We start from the raw sequence: 17503 nt of genomic DNA, 5'->3' as shown, positions 1-17503 counted from the left end.
CTTGAGCCACCGCGCCCGGCTAACGGATTTAACTTAATGAAAGTTTCCCTTGTGAGGATTAAGCTAGAAAATCCTTAGGAATGAATGGTTCTTGCTTTTTGAAATCCAATCATTGGGTTGATGAGAATTTACACAAATGTTCTTGATGAGGCATTCCCATTCCCATCTGTAAAACACATTTTAGCTACGAAATAAAATCATTCATCTACCTTTAACTTCAAATCAAGGGGAACATTACTGAGAAAGTCACAACAAGGTGGCATCCTTAATACATAATAATGACATATGCAGGAAATGCACCATTATTTATACATGTGACGTGCTGTAAATTGCTTCCATCATCAGAACTAATTGTAGTGATTATTAATGCAGTGTTATGAACTGTCAGAATTGCTGTATGTAATTACATTTGTGCAAATGCTTCATTACCTGCCTAACGAATCTGGCATATACGCACATGTAAACCACTGTTTTTGTCAACATAATGAAGGACATTTTTTTTTTTTTTTTGGCACTAAGCTGCTGATGTAGAACTGGTTTGACCTATCTTATGAAGTTCAAACATCCATTGCTGGAAAACCTTTGATCTGGTTTATTTTCACACTTGGCAGAAGATACATACATAGTGTCGGCTATTTCAATAATAGCTTCAAAAGAGAAATTATGGTCAATTTTGATAGTGCCCAAAGACTGACAGTTTTGTAAACTTGGAAGAGGTTATTTGACCACCAGCACTTACTTTAGGGTTTGCCTCTAAGTAGTTGTAGAGGACATTGGCACAAATGGTGAGGTCTCCAGGATTAAAAGGATAGTTTTGGCTCCAGCCCTGGGGGCCAAACCTCAGTCTCCCAGCAACACAGGCATGGAAGTAGCAGAGAGAAAAGAGGATGCTTTTAAACTCCTGCTCCTTGGAGCATATTTCAAGTGCATCCTGGGAGAAAAGAGAAGAAATACTTGATTATTCATCCATCTGTATAGTTTCCAAGAGCAACGGTCTCAGTTTTCAATAATCTTGTAAAGAACTTTGAGAGCAAGATACTACAGAGGTAACATGTAGTTTTCAGCATGGCTACTTCTCCTATGAGAGCACAACAGGAGACGACTGGGCATTTGCCAGTCTGTTGGCTTAAGGGGAATACTTTTATTTTGCTTCAGTCATGCTTCTAAATGCTTCTAAGTTCGCTAGAAAATGAGACACTTCATTTTAACCATTTCATACTGCTTGACATCATTTTCCCCCGCAAAAGTTTCCTTGTAGAATCTGGATGACGTAAAGCCATCATCTTGATTTCATCACTGTAGTAGAATGCTATTAGAGTTTGGAGAATGCTAGTTAACCACAGCTATCCATTCTTCCCTAGTTCCACTGCAGTAGAGATCGCCTGGGCACACGGACACCCATGACTGTTTCCCAGCCTCCCTTGAAGACATTTGTGTCATAAGACCAAATTTTTGCCAACAGAATTTCAGCTGAAGTGTTGTGTATAACTTCCAGGTCATTTGCTGAAAATGAAATTGCTTGTGTTGTCACTCTTCCCTTTTTCCTGACCCTTTTTTTTTTTTTTTTGAGATGGAGTCTTGCTCTGTCACCCAGGCTAGAGGGCAGCGGCTCCATCTCAGCTCATTGCAACCTCTGCCTCCTGGGTTCAAATAATTCTGCTTCTAAGTAGCTAGGATTACAGGTGCATGCCACCACACCCAGCTATTTTTTTGTATTTTTAGTAGAGATAGGTTTTCACCACATTGGCCAGGCTGGTCTTGAACTCCTGTCCTCAGGTGATCCACCCTGCTTGGCCTCCCAAGGTGCTGGGATTATAGGCATGAGCCATGGGGCCCAGCGAACTCTTTTCTTTTCTATGGCTAGAAATGATGACGATTGGACAAGTCTGGAAACCTTGAGTCAGGTATGGCAGAGGCACCCATCAGTCTGGGTGTGTGAATGATCTCATGGAACAAAGCTGCCTAATATTTGAGAGAAAAAAAACTCCTATCTTGTTTGAATTCCTAGAGCTTTGATTCTCTTTCTTATAGCAGCTTAGCCTGTACCTTTAATAAAACCATCATGATACATTATTTCCTTCCAATGAACTAAAAGTAAAATTCATTGTTGGAATGGCTAGGTGACATACGGAAAATTGGGAAACACGTATCTAGACCTGTGAGGTTGTTTTTGTTTTGATTTTTGGTTTTGCTTTTTTGAGACGGAGCCTTGCTCTGTCACCCAGCGCCCAGGCTGGAGTGCAGTGGCACTATCTCGGCTTACCACAACCTCCGCCTTCCGGGTTCCAGTGATTCTTCTGCCTCCGCCTCCCGAGTAGCTGGGACTACAGGCATGCGCCACCATATCCAGCTAGTTTTTGTATATATTTTTAAATAGAGATGGGGTTTCACCAAATTGGCCAGGGTGGTCTCAACCTCCTGACCTCATGATCCACCCACCTCGGCCTCCCGAAGTGCTGGGATTACAGACGTGAGTCACTGCGCCCAGCCTAGACCTGTGAGATTGTTTTGAGAATGCAGATGGAAAGTGGAATCCTGGAATGCCACATTGATATGGTTAATGCTCAACAGTCATAAAATTAAAAGGAGAAAAACAGCTGTCCAATCTATGGCTTAAAAGTCATATTTCACCCATGTTCAGATTTGGCAGTTCCGTGAGGCAAGGAAAGGAAATTGAGGACTACTCCTTCGGTCGGCATTGAGCAACAGGGGAGGAAGAGGCCAAAATCTGCCCTTCCCTGCCTAGTCCTTTAAAATGGGCAAACTACAGCCAGTTTACATTTGAAATGGATCTGACAACTTGGGCCATACATGAAGCATACGTAGAACCAGTGAGTAGGAGTTCAGACTAGTCTTCCAGAGGATTTGTGGTACTAAACCAAGACCAGATTTGTTCTGTGTAGGCCAGGACCAGAGAGCTTAGTTTCTTTAGACAGTGCTTTTAGCAGAATCCAGGGCTTCCACCAAATATGGTTCTAGAATTGGCCAGGAAGCATGTAGTGCAGATCCAATTAAATCACTAGGTCACTCTAAATCATTAGGCCATTTTTAGGTCATTTATGGGGCTTGGAAATATACAATCATTAAAAAATAACTTTTCCACAAATAAAGGGCAAGCTTGTGAAGGCAGAAAAGAGAAACTGTATAACTGGAATTAACCTTGAAGGGTATAAAAGAATATTACTTTTAAATGTAAGAAATTTCTAGGAGATCCATATAAGTATCAAAATTTCACTTTGGAATTATGATCTAACAAATCACTTAATACCTTTCTAAATTACAGGTAGTCCACATAAAACCCAAGGCACTACAATAATTAAGCACATCACTTCAATCTTTATTTTATATAACTGACTTGGCTTTATCCTCAGTGTTAAAAGAAACAAGTCAATCCATTTCATTGTGTTCTGATAACATAAACGATGTAGGAAGAAAATATGAATCAGGCTTTCTGAAGAAAAGGTATGAGTCTACCTACCAATCCACATTTCAGGCCAGTGGTATTTTTGCAAACCAAATGATAAGCAAATTAATATTTTATAAATACAGACTACATTGTGAACAGAGAACAAGCATCTGCATACATATAATAGTGCTATTTGTACACAATCACCAATTTTATATGCACAATGATCAATTACTTGTTTTTGCCTGCAAATTTTACAGAAACAGAAATCTATATTCTTACTCTAAAAAATATAGTTATCTGGGTGTGAAGGGAGCCAAAGGAGTACTCCTTTATGACATCTTCCTCAAGAGGCTCTTTAGCTGAAAGGTGTAGGTAGATGGCATCCGACAAGAAATGGTTCTTTATGCCTTGGTCACTTAATTAAATTTACAAAAATATTATGCAATGCTAGGGATAATAAAGCACTAGTATTAAACAAACTGTTCATTTTGAATACACATGCCAAAGTTTGGAGGTAAATTCTAATTTGAGAGGAAAGATTAAAAATATGGATTTAAAAATTAGCCAGGCATAGTGGCATATGCCTGTAGTCCCAGCTACTCAAGAGGCTGAGGTAGGAGGATTACTTGAGCCCAGGAGTTCAAGGCTGCAGTGAGCTATAAGTGTGCCACTGTGCCTCAGCCTGGGTGACAGAGCAAAAAAAAAAAAAAAAAAAGAAAAGAAAAAAAGGATTTAATTAGATTTGAAAAATATCCTAGCAGTACAGTTGACTTGTATAAACCTCTTGGATATTTTACTCCACTGTGAGGGACACCCAGGCAACAAGAACAACTGGTCCTCATTTACCTAACCCATATGGGTAACAAGAGAGATAGCATTCATCACTCTATCCATAGACAGGCTTTAACAAGATTGGACCACAGCAGCAACACAGAAGACCCAGGATAATACAAGGAGATGTGGGAAAGGACATCTGGGATGGAGACTGCTGATTGTCTTCCTTAAAAAGTCTTCTTGCTAATTTTTAGCTGGGCATATGGTTGCTTAAGATAAATTCACTTTTCCTAGCCTCTTTTGCAGCTAGGTAATGCAATGTGACTAAGTTTGACCAATGAGATGAAAGGAGAATTTCTGTATGTTAACTTGTAGGAAGCACTTGCACACCAACGCAAACACAGTATTTTTTCTTTTGTCATCTTCTTTGTTTCTTCTTTCTTCCTCCTGTCAGGAATATGGATACTGGGGCTGCAACTCCTGTAGTCACCTGGGACCATGACAACCCCATTCTAGAAACGGTGAACCATAAAGAGCCAGACTGATGACAATTTGTGGTAACACATGAGTTCTGAATGGACTATCTGTAAAACTGTCATGTGGCAGAACTACTTTTTGGCCTTGTGTATAAGCCACTTATAAGAACTTGTGTATAAGTTTATAAGAACTTCTTTCAAAAGTAGCCAACCCAACATTCTAACTGATAAAAGGGTAATGGGAACTTATTCACAGAGAGCCAGGGAGCACAGGCTAAATCCCTTTAATTATATAATCTGATTAAAAACTGCATTTTGTTTTCTAACATACTGACAGGTCAGCATTCATAAAAGACTCTACCATTTTAGATTTCCTGCAGAGTTTTTATTTTGTTGGTTGGTTCTGGCTAAAATAGGTTTGATGAGAAGATTATTTAGTGAATCACTTTGGTTATGTTTGCTTTTGCTACTTAAGTTCACTCTTAATATTTCAGAGGATCCTCTCCACTAAATAAGAAATATTCTTCCTTCAAGTTCCTAAAAGTCTTTTCAATAAATGTAACCTTCAATTAATAAAAGTGGCTTTCCAGATAGCAGTCAAAAGAACTGACAAGTTCATGAAAAGACTAGAACAGGAGTTCTTAACTAGGGAATTCATGCATAGGCTTTGGGGGAATCTGTGAATCTTCATCATTATATGCAACATATTTTTAACAGTTATTATTTATTATTTTTTGAGACACTGTCCCGCTCTGTTGCCCAGGCTGAAGCACAGTGGTGTGATCATAGCTCACTGCAGCCTCGAACTCCTGGGCTCAAGTGATCCTCCTCTCAGCCTCCTAAAGTGCTGGGATTGTAGGCGTGAGGCACTGTGTCTGCCCCAATATGCAGTAAATCTTCGAATGTGTATTTCCCTGGGGAGAGTGTCTATAGTTTTATGAGATTCTCAATGTGATCTTTACCAAAAAAACAAAACAAATGAACAAAAAAGCTGAAAGATAATTGGGCTGAAGCATATTTGTTCATGAAATGTTCACTTTCATGAATAAAGATAATTATTTCAGGGGGTAGATAAGTCCTATTTAGATAAATCAAATTCCTCTTTGTACTTACTTTGGGGAATAACTTGAAAATGTCATAAATAGCCAGAAATTATAAATTAAGGGATGATTAAAAACATATGTCTGTCATAGTAGATTACATAAGGCATATTGCAAATATTTATTTAATAGTTTCAAAAAGATTTTTTGAGTCCTACTATTTACACAATCTTCTGTCTATACATAGGATACAAATTACTCAATTATTTAATGAAGTAATTAACTGCATTCTTCAACACTGTATTCTTAGGTAGTTAATTATCATAATTCCTTCATAATATTGGTTTAGGTACTGACCCAAAAACTACCAGAAACGAAGTTAAGGATGTTGACATGCTTCACAGAAAACGACATTTCTAGGAGGGGGTTGAATATTTATCACCAAATCATATGTATTTCCTCTTTAGAGTTCATTCTACTCTCCTAACAAGAATACGATTTATCAAGGATTTCCAAAAAATTCAAGGAAGGAAGGAAGATCTCAGAGCAATAGCAAGAACAGAAACTGAAAGACTTGATAATGATATTGACAAATAGGATAGTTTGGGTAAAAAGAGTAATGGTAATAAAGGTGTCATTAATTTATATATGTATTCGGCCAGGTGTGGTGGCTCACACCTGTAATTCCAGCACTTTGGGAGGCCAAGGTGAGCAGATCACCTGAGGTCAGGAGTTCGAGATCAGCTTGGCTAACATGATGAAACCCTGTCTCTACCAAAAATACAAAAGTTAGCCGGACATGGTGGTGGGCGCCTGTAATCCCAGCTACCTGGGAGGCTGAGGCAGGAGAATCACTTCAACCTGGGAGGCTGAGGTTGCAGTGAGCCAAGATTGTGCCATTGCACTCCAGCCTGGGCACAAGAGCAAAACTCTGTCTCAAAACATAAATAAATAAGCAAATAAATACATAATACATACATACATACATACATGAATTTTTTTGTCTTATCTTGGAAAAACATGAAAATATAAATAAGGTGTCATAGATATAACCTGGAGAGAGGGCTTTAAATTTACTCATATCAAACCAGGCTAAAACATTACACTGAAAGTTTTACCATGTCATTACTGTCGCCATGATCAACAATAACAACAATGACATCTCCTCTTTCTGTGGTCAGAGATACTAGTCTGCCACATTTGTTTTCAAGAAGCAAGTTCCAGCCGGGCGTGGTGGCTCGTGTCCGCAATCCCAGCACTTTGGGAGGCCGAACGAAGCAGGTGGATCACCTGAGGTCAGGAGTTCAAGACCAGTCTGGCCAACATGGTGAAACCCCATCTCTACTAAAAACACAAAAATTAGCTGGGTGTGGTGGTGTGCACCTGTCATCACAGCTACTCAGGAGGCTGAGGCAGGAGAAATGCTTAAACCCGGGAGGCAGAAGTTGCAGTGAGCCAAGATCATGCCACTGCACTCCAGCCTGGGTGACAAAGTGAGACTCTGTCTCTAAAAAAAAAAAAAAAAGCAAGTTCCTTAAGAAATTACCTAGTTTGCTTTCCCTACACAGTAGCTGAAGTTTTCTTAGCGTTAGGGTGAAACTTAAATATATTTACTGGTCATTAGAATAGGAAATGATGGGGCAATTCTTTCAAGAGATTAAAACACACCCACCCCAACCCCTCCACACGCGAACACTGAGAACTTGTTTCATCCCTCTCAATGACACGCCTGGGTTGATGCTGGGCCCATAGTGAGAAGACTCTGACTTCACTGTCTGCCTAGTATGCTTCACTTTCCTACCTGATCAAAGTTGTAGAGGGCAGCATGCAAATTGGCCAGCATCCCTGTCGGGGGTTCATTAGTGATCTTAATGGAATTTTCCAGGAGTCCTTGAGGGATGATATGCTCATCTGGTGTAGGTGCTGACTCGGCACTCATGAAAACCCTGTAATCTCTGTGGCTTCCTTGGCTGAATCTTTCAAGGAGCTTCTCCAAGGTTCCTAGCCACTTGGCTACCAGATGAACATTCTGAAAGATAGTATGGTGCGTAATTCCTGTGAAGGTGAGGCATGTTACTTGCATTATAAGATTACATTTTCCTATATATAATTGCACTGAAAACTCAGAGAACTATGATTCAGTATTTCCTTTATCAATACATCACAAAAAGAAAAAAAAGCCAAAAGGAAATTGAACCTTGAACATATTAAATGTTGCCAATCAACACAGATTGTCTTTGTAACCCAAAATCTCCACGCAATACACATACCTACTTCAAACACCCACCAGTCACTTCTGAGATGCAGTTGCCTAGTACTTTTCTTTGTTATGGTTCAAATCCAATTACTGAGATGTATCGGGGTTAGTTTGAGAAAATATGAAAACTAAAAGCCAGAAATGTGCCTGATCATCTACTTCATTGGTTTCTGATGGAAACTTCTTCTACTCAAACTCCTGCTCATAAGCATATGGACGCAAAAGGATACAAGGGAAGCAAGGCTAGCTGAAAGAAAGCAATCATTCATTGTTAAGATACTTTGTGTATTCCTAACAGATGATTTTCCTTAAATCCTAGGGCTGTCAGAAATCACACACAAAAAATTAAATGCCACCACTTAAATGCCACCACCGTCATCATTCTTTGCTTTTCCATTTTATGATTCACATATTTGCTCCTGCAATACCAAACACCCACAGGGTATAGCTTGGTAGTTGGTGCTGGGAGGGAGGTATAAAGACTGCACCTTACACACTCTCTGGGTTTGGAGAAGTCCTTAATATAGTAATTGAAACATCACACCCAGATATATATAATTATTTCCAACAAAGAAAAACATTTAAGATCACAACAGTCACAAAAATACACAGAATGAAGGCAAACGTGGAACAAAATAATAATGCAGGTATTCTTCTTTAAAATTTCTATTGCAAAAAGACCTAAGCCAACTCAGTCATTCACATTATTGGCTTTTATTCCCTTGGCAAATAATGAACATTGGTAGATGTGATGGGCTGAATTGTGTACCCTCAAATTCATATGTTGAAGTCTCAACCCCCAGCATCTCATAATGTGACTGTATTTGGAAATACGGTCTTTACAGAGATGATTAAAGCTAAATGTGGTCCTTATGAAGGGTCTTAAACTAGTATGACTGATGTCTTTATGAGAAGAAGGGATTAGGACTCAGAAACACAGAAGACACAAAAAGTTGGCCGTCTACTCTAGCACAGTAATACAGTAGGTAAGGGCTCTAAGTTCCCTCCTTTACATGCTTGTTAACACGTTATAAGGAAAGAGTATTTCTCACTCCTAATTGTGCCAATCATAAAAGAAAACAAAAGAAACAATAATAAAACCTGCTTTGTAAACTCAATTATATCTTCATTCTCTGTCTTATGGGGTACAGCTACTGCTGTACTTGAAAAGTTTACTTGAAACAAATGTAAAAATATTCAGTGACTTTGGAGTTACTGAAGGGGACAGAAAAACCTCCAAGCGAGCCATTGTGGAGCACAGGCACACGTCGGAATCTAGCTTGGCAGCTATTCTTGAGGGTACTGGCTTCAGGACTGGCTAGATTCTTATGCCTATTTTTCCAAGAACAGCAATGCTTGTTTAGACAATCTATGTGTCTTCGAAACACATGAAAAATGGTCATTTTGCCCTTGAAAAATGGTTTTTAGTATGCTAATTCACAAACCTTCTGGTGTGCATATGAGATAAAGATAGTTGCCAGCCTGCTACTTTTATGATAGTTTTCTTTGGAACATGGGCTTTTGATTAACTACCATCTAAACACCTTTAGAGGGCTCTATCTAATCATAATAATTGATCATATTGGGGCTTGGGTAAGAACTAATTAACATGTACATACATATCATATGTCCATGTTAATATAATTTAATGTAAATTATGAACAGTATAACAAGTTTCCATTATGTTTGTCTTCTCTTTCTTCAAAGTCCTGCTTCTCTTTTTCCTGCTGATCAAATGATACTAGAAACTTCTAGACACTGGGATGGCCTAAAGCCTGGTATAATCTCTCCTTACCAATTACTCTATGTGGGTACGGGGATGGAGAGTGAAGAGGTTTAAACAGTTACATTCTTGGTTACCGGCTTAGTCCTAAGAACAAAAATCAAAGGTCTGAAACAAATATCCAAAAGTAGATCCTTGACAAAATAAGATATTTTACGGTTTTTTTAATGTTAAAACTTACAACTCGCAATTTTAGGGACAATAAGTAACTCAGCATAGATACAAAAGTAATGGAAACAGTTTATTTTGAATATGTTCTTTTGAGGATGACTATAGCCCTCCTAATGTTCTCTCCAGTCTGAGCTACCGGGAGCATGAGAACGCTCAAAGAGCTCTTTCCTTTCTGAGACAATCTTAAAATTTACCGAACTGTCTAAGCCTCAACTGTTTTCTCTGAAAAAGCTAACCCTCCTGTGTTTCTGATTCTGAGCCTCAGAAGGGGATGCACTACACTGCCCTCAAGTCCCCTTACAAAGGTCTCTATTAAGGTCTCATCGAAGCAGTGGGTATTGTCCCAGAAGGTTACATTCTTGCAATCATAAGCCTGCTTGGAGTCTGGAAGCTTCTTTATGAATCCAGTTGCATTTCAAGCACAAATGCCAAAGGCACCGAGCCTGGATACTGGAGACACTAAGGGAGGCCAATGCTGTATCTTGCATGAGGGTGGCTATTTTCAGGAATGTCACCTGTTGCCAAACAGATCTAGTCTCAAGTACTAGCTCTGCCATCCAACCAGGCGTGTGGCCTTGAGGCTCTCCAGCTACTAGGGTGCTCACTTTTCTCATCTTTATATGGAGAATGATGACTCCTACCCTTGGAGCTTTGTTGTAATGATTCGAGATAAGGTAGCCTGTGAATTGCCTACTGACGTGGCTGAGCTGAAAACTAAACAGCCATTCCTAGACCTGCTGAGACAGCTAGCAGAGCTTGCTGTGGATGGAGTCAGCACATTTCTCAGGTACCCCCTAATGCTGGCCTTTGCTCCACTGGTTGCTGTAATACTCAGCCAAGGGGGCCATCCCAGAGGACACTGGGGTGGGAGAACCATAGGTCTGTATGATGCTTGCCTGAGAAGGGATAAAGGAGTTTTCTACTCAAATTTCTTTAATTTATAATCAAAGGGAATGTTACACACCAGGTAGGGGCAGAGTTGGACTTGTATGAGATAATGATTAACGCAGGAGCCAGGTATTGGGGAGGGTCCCCAGAGAATCTCTGACCTGCCTGTGCATTGGGAGAACGTGGTGGAGCCGTAGGAAATTGGCACCATTTGCAGCGGGGAGGAGCCTGGCCTCTACAGCTCCTATGCGGTGGCCTGGTATTCAATCTGTGAGGTCGGGGTGTGTTAGCAGGATCCCCTCTCACTTTGCTGAGAGTATTTTTTTTTTTTCTTTTTCACTCAATAAATTCCATTCCCCCCACCCTTCAACGTGTCTGTGTTCCTAGTCCTTTCTGGTTGTGTAACAAGAACCCAGTTTTAACTGAGCTAAGGAGCAAAATTCTGCAACAATAATATACATTAGAAAGAGTTCTGTCGACTCTAACTTCAACCCAGATACTATGATAACAGTGTTGGAAATCTAAACGAGCCTGTTTGTTCTCAGGCAGTATTGAGTGTTCCAGATATCTCTAAGTGAAGGGAATGATGAAGCTCTTCCTAACAGTTTTAATTCTAGAGCACAGCGGCTAGACGGTCTCTCAGAAGATGACAGCCATCACTGTCCACAGAGCCCCTCACCGTCTTTGCAGGCATCATGAACACTGACAGAACTGGTTGGACTCTGCAAATCGCCATGTTAATGGGGCATTCTGATGGGCTGGAGAGCTCTGCCCTGGCCCTCCTGTGTTTATGCCCAGTGTCTTCCCTGAAACTTAATACTCACTTGGAGGATGACCCAGTGTCCTCCTTTGGAAGCTTTCTCCAGTGCCATTTCTGCCACCATCTCCTGACCTTGTCCTAAAGACACGTTGTGGAATTTTCCAGAGTCAATTGTAAAGCCAAGTCTTTTGCCTGTGGGAGAACATACCATGGTGAGAGGAAACAACTATGTAGGAGGGTAAGAGGAGCCTGGAATTCTGTGGTCTAATGCACATCTGTGGTCACCGCAGCCATCTGCTGGGTGACTGTCCTGAAGAATCCAAATGAAACCTCTGTTGTATCCACAAGCAGCATTTTGAGCTCTCTGCAGCTGCCTCATTGCAAGCATTAGAAAAGCCTGTGGAAGCCAGTTCCTTTGGTTTCATGATAATGAAGCTTTTGACGTTTTGATAGATGGCAGGCATTGTTATGGAGCATTATAAACTCTTGCAGGAGTAGCAAAGCATTTCTCTCATAAAAAGGAGCAACATGTGGTAGATATCACATCATTTTTTTCAATGGATCTGTTCATTGGGTAAACGCACAAGCCTCTCACCTTGTGAGGCTGCATTTAAATTGAGCACAGTCAGGTCACAGCTATATTAACCTGGTATTCTTGGTGCAGGCCGTGGGGAATGGTAATCCAGAACACAAAGGCGACAGTGCCTTGTGCAATCAAACACACTTGCTCTAATGACCATTATTTAGTCACAGGGGGCACAAGATTACATGAGCATGGGGGAAAATTGCCCTCTGGCCCTCATATAGTCAAAAGGTGGAAAACAGTACAAAGGAAACTTGCATTATGCCAGCCAGAGGAATGCTCCATTTCAACATTTCTTCAGACTATGGTGTTATTAGCTTTACATTTTCCATACATCCAATCTTCAACAACAACAACAAAAAGGAAACTAAGATCACTGTGAACTGAAAGGAAGGGAAGGGGGTGGGAGGTGAAAGGGAGGGAGGGAGGGAGGGGAGAAAGGGCAGTCCAGTGAGCCTCCCTGCCACTCACCAAGAATCTCCAGGTCTTTAAGGGCATCTACCCCTGGAGACAGGATGAAGAATATGGGGGTGGCCGGGCTGCTTTCTTCGAATGCTTTAACTAAGTCCAATCTGGTCCTCTCTACATACTTTGCACCCAGTTTTTCCTCTACAAAATTTCTATAAAAAACAAGAATACAAAAAAACATGATCAGTGGTTTTGACCTTGAAGAGAGTCACCATTTGGATAAGCTTAAACCACACCAGCACAGGACAGAAGTAACCATGTTTATTATGTGGGATGTCTTGTTAGAATAACAATATCAATCCAACTAGATGTATGGGGTAGGTATGTCAATGAAATCCCTCTCTTCCTTAGAAGCTCTGAAAATCAGAAGCCTACAATTCCATTTTGGGGGCTACTGAGACCCCCCTCCAAGTGTCATCAGCTGTCTGCTATGGCTTTGTATCCCCCAAATCCCCTGCCAGATTCCCCCATTACTTATTAACAGTTCATTAGATTTGCCACAGTGCAATTTTCCAGCCTGCTGGGCTTCTCATGAATATACAAATGCTTTTTGGGGTGTTTCTAACACTGGGAGGCTCAATTAAGCAAGTATTTTCCAGCAGCATCAGATTTAGCAGAAAGTAAGTACTACTAAGCAGAATTAACTTGTAAAGTAGAGTTCAGCAGAAGCTTCTGCAAAGGGAAAATTGGCTGAACTAGACAAAGCAAAGGAAAAAACCTGAGGGACATGAATATTACTGAAGAAACACAATAGGGAAGGAAGTTGAGAACTCTTTCGTTGGTGAATTCAAATTAGAATAAGACTTGTGTGAATTAAGCAGCACATTATCATTTAGAAGCCAAGAGGGCAAAGAAAAAGGATCCTTAAACCACGATGTAGACCAGGGTTTCTGCTTTGAAATTGCATTGGCTGTAAAGTTAGAGGGACTATGAATGACTCCATGAAAGGAATTCATTTTGGTTTGACATGCAAAATCTTCAGAGCCAAAATGCCATCACTGAATGAAAACGATGGAAATTACACTTGGATAATGCATGAATGCATGTTCCTGGCCTCTGAACTCTGCTGACACCCATTTCTCTTCCAGGAGTATTTCCATCAGTACCCTGTCTCCCCTCTACTGATTTCAGAATTAAGTTTTTCAGGAAGAATGTGCTGAGTCTGCCTAGCACATGGTTTAGTGTTTAGCAAATTTTAACAGTAGCAATGATTATATTATCAAAATCTCAGCAGAATCACTCCCCAACAATATGGATGGTAAACACTTCCACCAGATCCTCCTAACTCCTCAGACTACATTTTCCTCTATGTTTACTTGTGTTTCCAAAAATGCTGACCACCCCACCTGAGAGCATATGTCATTCTGTCAGGACGCATTGCTCTCAGAATAATCAGCTTCTGTATTAAACTTTTCTTCTTCCATTCTTGAGGTAATTTTTCTTTTTCTGGACACTCGGATTCTACCCACTTCCTCCACTGCTTGGCAGATCCTTCCACATCTCGGTCTATGCCTCGAAATTCTTCCAAGAGGGCAATTGCCTGTAATGTGATAGGGAAACAAGTAGGAATGGTGTGAATGATACTTTATAGTTTGAGATGAAGACTTGTGAATGTATCTAATCTTATGTAAAAAAACCGTGCTGGATAGTGTTCACTTTCCTCTCCAGATTTCCTAATTTTGCTTTTGTTTTTGTTTTTTGCTCTGCTGAGAGGGTGAGCGCAAAGGACACTTGAGCTAAGTTCCCTGGTTCCCTGACCTAGCTGGGTTTGGCCAACAAAAAGCAATGACAGGAGCCTGGAAGACTGGAGAAGAGAGAGGTGGGGGTACTTCTGTCAGAGGCATTTGAACCAGAGCAACTCCATCTTGAATAGGAGTTGGGTAAATTGAGGCTGGGACCTGCTGGGCTGCATTCCTAGGAGGTTAAGGCATTCTAAGTCACAGGATGAGACAGGAAGTTGGCACAAGATACAGGTCATAAAGATAAAACAGCTTCAGTAAGGAAGCTGGCTAAAACCCAACAAAACCAAAATGGTGATGAGGGTGACCCTGGTTGTCGTCACTGTTACACTGCACCAGTGCCATGACAGTTTACAAATGCCATGGTAACGTTAGGAAGTTACCCTATATAGTCTAAAAAGGGGAGGTATGAATAATCCACCCTTTGTTTAGCATCACGAAATAACCATAAAAATGGGCAACCAGCAGTCTTCAGGGCTACTCTGCCTATGGAGTAGCCATTCTTCATTCCTTTATTAATAGACTTGCTTTCACTTTACGGACTTACCCTGAATTCTTTCTTGCACGAGATCCAAAACCTCTCTTGGGGTCTGGATCAGGACTCCTTTCTGGGAACATTTCCATCCCAGCTCTTTCTCACAGGAATGTGGTCTGGCAGGGAATATGTTTCTCCGCCACAGGCCACAGATCCCCTACGGTTGGCTCTCTCCCATAACTTCATTTCTCAGTAGTTCCAGTAACTGTCCTTTTCCTCCTTTTTCCTGCCCCATCCCCTGGTTGATTTCCTAATCCTTCTTGCCCATACTATGAAAATAGACTCTTGGTTAAACTTTCTTCATCACCCTTTTGAATGTGCCATCTGTTTCCTGTTGACACCGAGTGATACACATTTGAACTTGAATTTTGAATTCTAAAGTTACAATCTAATTACAAATACTAATTTAAAGAACTGAACATATATAAAAATAAGAGGTAACAGTTATTTTCAATGCATAGAAATGTTTCCTTCTTAGAAAAAAGAGTAGGGCAAAGCTTAGCATATGTTGAACATCATTAAGATACTCCAGATCCTGGGAGAATTAACTCCTAACAATAGGGCCTTTGACAGAAAAATGCAATGAGCATTGATAATTGATGTTTAAGGCAACTGTCACTTTTTTCTCTACAATATTCTGTTTTGCGTAAACATTTTACAATGAGAATAAACGAACCTATTGTGGTGTAATTTAAAGAACTATTTAGAAAAATGGAGAAACAATTTAAAAAGAAAACAAAGTAGATTTAAGGAAATTTTAAAAAATATTCATTTGTATCACTTGGCTTTTATCAAAGATCCTGACAAATTGTACATGTTTATTAACTTTTCCACCCATACATAAGTTAAAGGCTCCTTTACATCTAAATGAGAAATTAACCAATTTAATAATACAAAGATTAATAACATTACATTATATAGGACATTTCTAAACTGAAATGGTGCTTAATACATCACCTGTATTCTTTAATGTTTACATTTCGACACTGGAGAGAGCTAGTATTTTAAATAAGATCCAGAAATTAAGAAACTGTATTCCTAACATACCTTGATAGCACTCCATGACTGAGAAGTTAGGAAGTCAACGGGACTCAGATGAGTGTGTTCAACAGTGAATCGAAGCAGGAAATCCAGTTCAAGGGGGTCTATCTCTTTCTTTCTCAACAAAATCTTGAGAGTAGACAAAATTGAAAAGGATTATTTGGTTTACATCAAAATCATGACATAGGAAGTAGTCACACATTTAACAGACATGACTGAGTAGGTAGAACCACACCTGCTGGGAAGTCCAGTTGATATCTGTTCTATTGTTGAAATAGTGAATCTCAGATTATGTCAATGATCTCAAAACCATGATCAGAAATCTAACAGAAAATAATTATGAAGGCTGATTTACTCCAATTCTAACACCTATCTCTATTAGCAACATATTTAAAATATGCATTCATAAGTGTTTTATTATTAGATCAAACTTGTCTTAACACATTCAAAATGAGAAAGCCTTTGGTGACAATGGATTAAATTACTAAACAGAAGGTAGAACCAGTATTATTAGTTAATTCTGATATAGTAGTTATTCAATAAACTACGAGGTACATGAAGTTTAATAGGTAAGATTATACTGAGAATGAGAAAACCTTTTACAGGTATAACTAAACACATTGTGAAGTGGAATAAACTTTAGCTATTCTGCTCACAGAACTGATAAAAAATCCATAGTATATTTTGGAGAGTACAAATGAAGTATTCCTAATTTTCATATAAAAACCAAAACACCCCACAAAGCTAAACAGGTAACATTTTTGAGCTTTATCTTAAAATTCCAGATATTTTTAAAAGGTGTTATGAGTGATAACATGCATTAAAATATTTTATTAGATATTTTTTCTTGAGTTTATTTCAACAAACAAGTAACTGTCCATATAGTTATGAAACTTTGATTTATATAGATTGTCAGGACTTGAGGTTATGATACAGGTACAGCTTCCAAAGGGAAGTTTTAAATAGATGTTCACGTCATGTACTATCATCCCTGGCCTTTTCCTATTAATGAGCAGTACATCCAAAACAAGTATTTCACGGCTGTAATCCCAGCACTTTGGGAGGCAGAGGCGGGTGGATCATGACGTCAAGAGATCGAGACCATCCTGGCCAACATGGTGAAAACCCATCTCTACTACAAATACAAAAATTAGCTGGGTGTGGTGGTGCGTGCCTGTAGTCCCAGCTACTTGGGAGGCTGAGGAAGGAGAATTGCTTGAAACTGGGAGGCGGAGGTTGCGTAAGCTGAGATCGCGCCACTGCACTCCAGCCTGGCAATAGAGCGAGACTCTGTCTCAAAACAAACAAACAAAAAAACAAGTATTTCATTGTGTAATGCCTTGCTCCTGTTTATTAGATACACAGTTCATCATTAGCTGCAGGCGTGTATAAAGTGCCTTCTTTGGCACACACAGAATAGGTAAGACATAGACATTTCCTTAACATTTGGATAGAAAAAGACATAAAGCAAACTAGCTGATAAAAGGACAACCTGCTTATTTTATCTAGGAATGTGGTCTGCAAGGGTTTCTTTTTTCTTATCATGAACACTTTTTTTTTTTTTTTTTTGGCCATGAAA

General features: G+C 39.7%; 1 protein-coding gene across 1 annotated transcript in view; it reads right to left on the bottom strand.

The window, feature by feature from the left end:
- Positions 1-17503, bottom strand: part of DNAH11 (dynein, axonemal, heavy chain 11) — a 384221-nt gene that overhangs the window by 19085 nt on the left and 347633 nt on the right. Inside the window, exons 71-76 of the mRNA XM_011944208.1 lie at positions 15931-16053; positions 13956-14149; positions 12613-12761; positions 11623-11750; positions 7501-7728; positions 740-931 (exon numbers count right to left, since the gene is read on the bottom strand). Of these exons, the coding sequence (XP_011799598.1) occupies positions 740-931; positions 7501-7728; positions 11623-11750; positions 12613-12761; positions 13956-14149; positions 15931-16053 (1014 nt within the window). The remainder of the gene's footprint in view (positions 1-739; positions 932-7500; positions 7729-11622; positions 11751-12612; positions 12762-13955; positions 14150-15930; positions 16054-17503) is intronic.

This window comes from Colobus angolensis, unplaced genomic scaffold (assembly GCF_000951035.1).
Source record: "Colobus angolensis palliatus isolate OR3802 unplaced genomic scaffold, Cang.pa_1.0 Scaffold229, whole genome shotgun sequence".
NCBI classification, from domain to species: Eukaryota; Metazoa; Chordata; class Mammalia; order Primates; family Cercopithecidae; genus Colobus; species Colobus angolensis.
The sequence above is the reverse complement of the archived record's forward strand: the minus strand, read 5'-3'. Positions and strand labels throughout refer to the sequence as shown.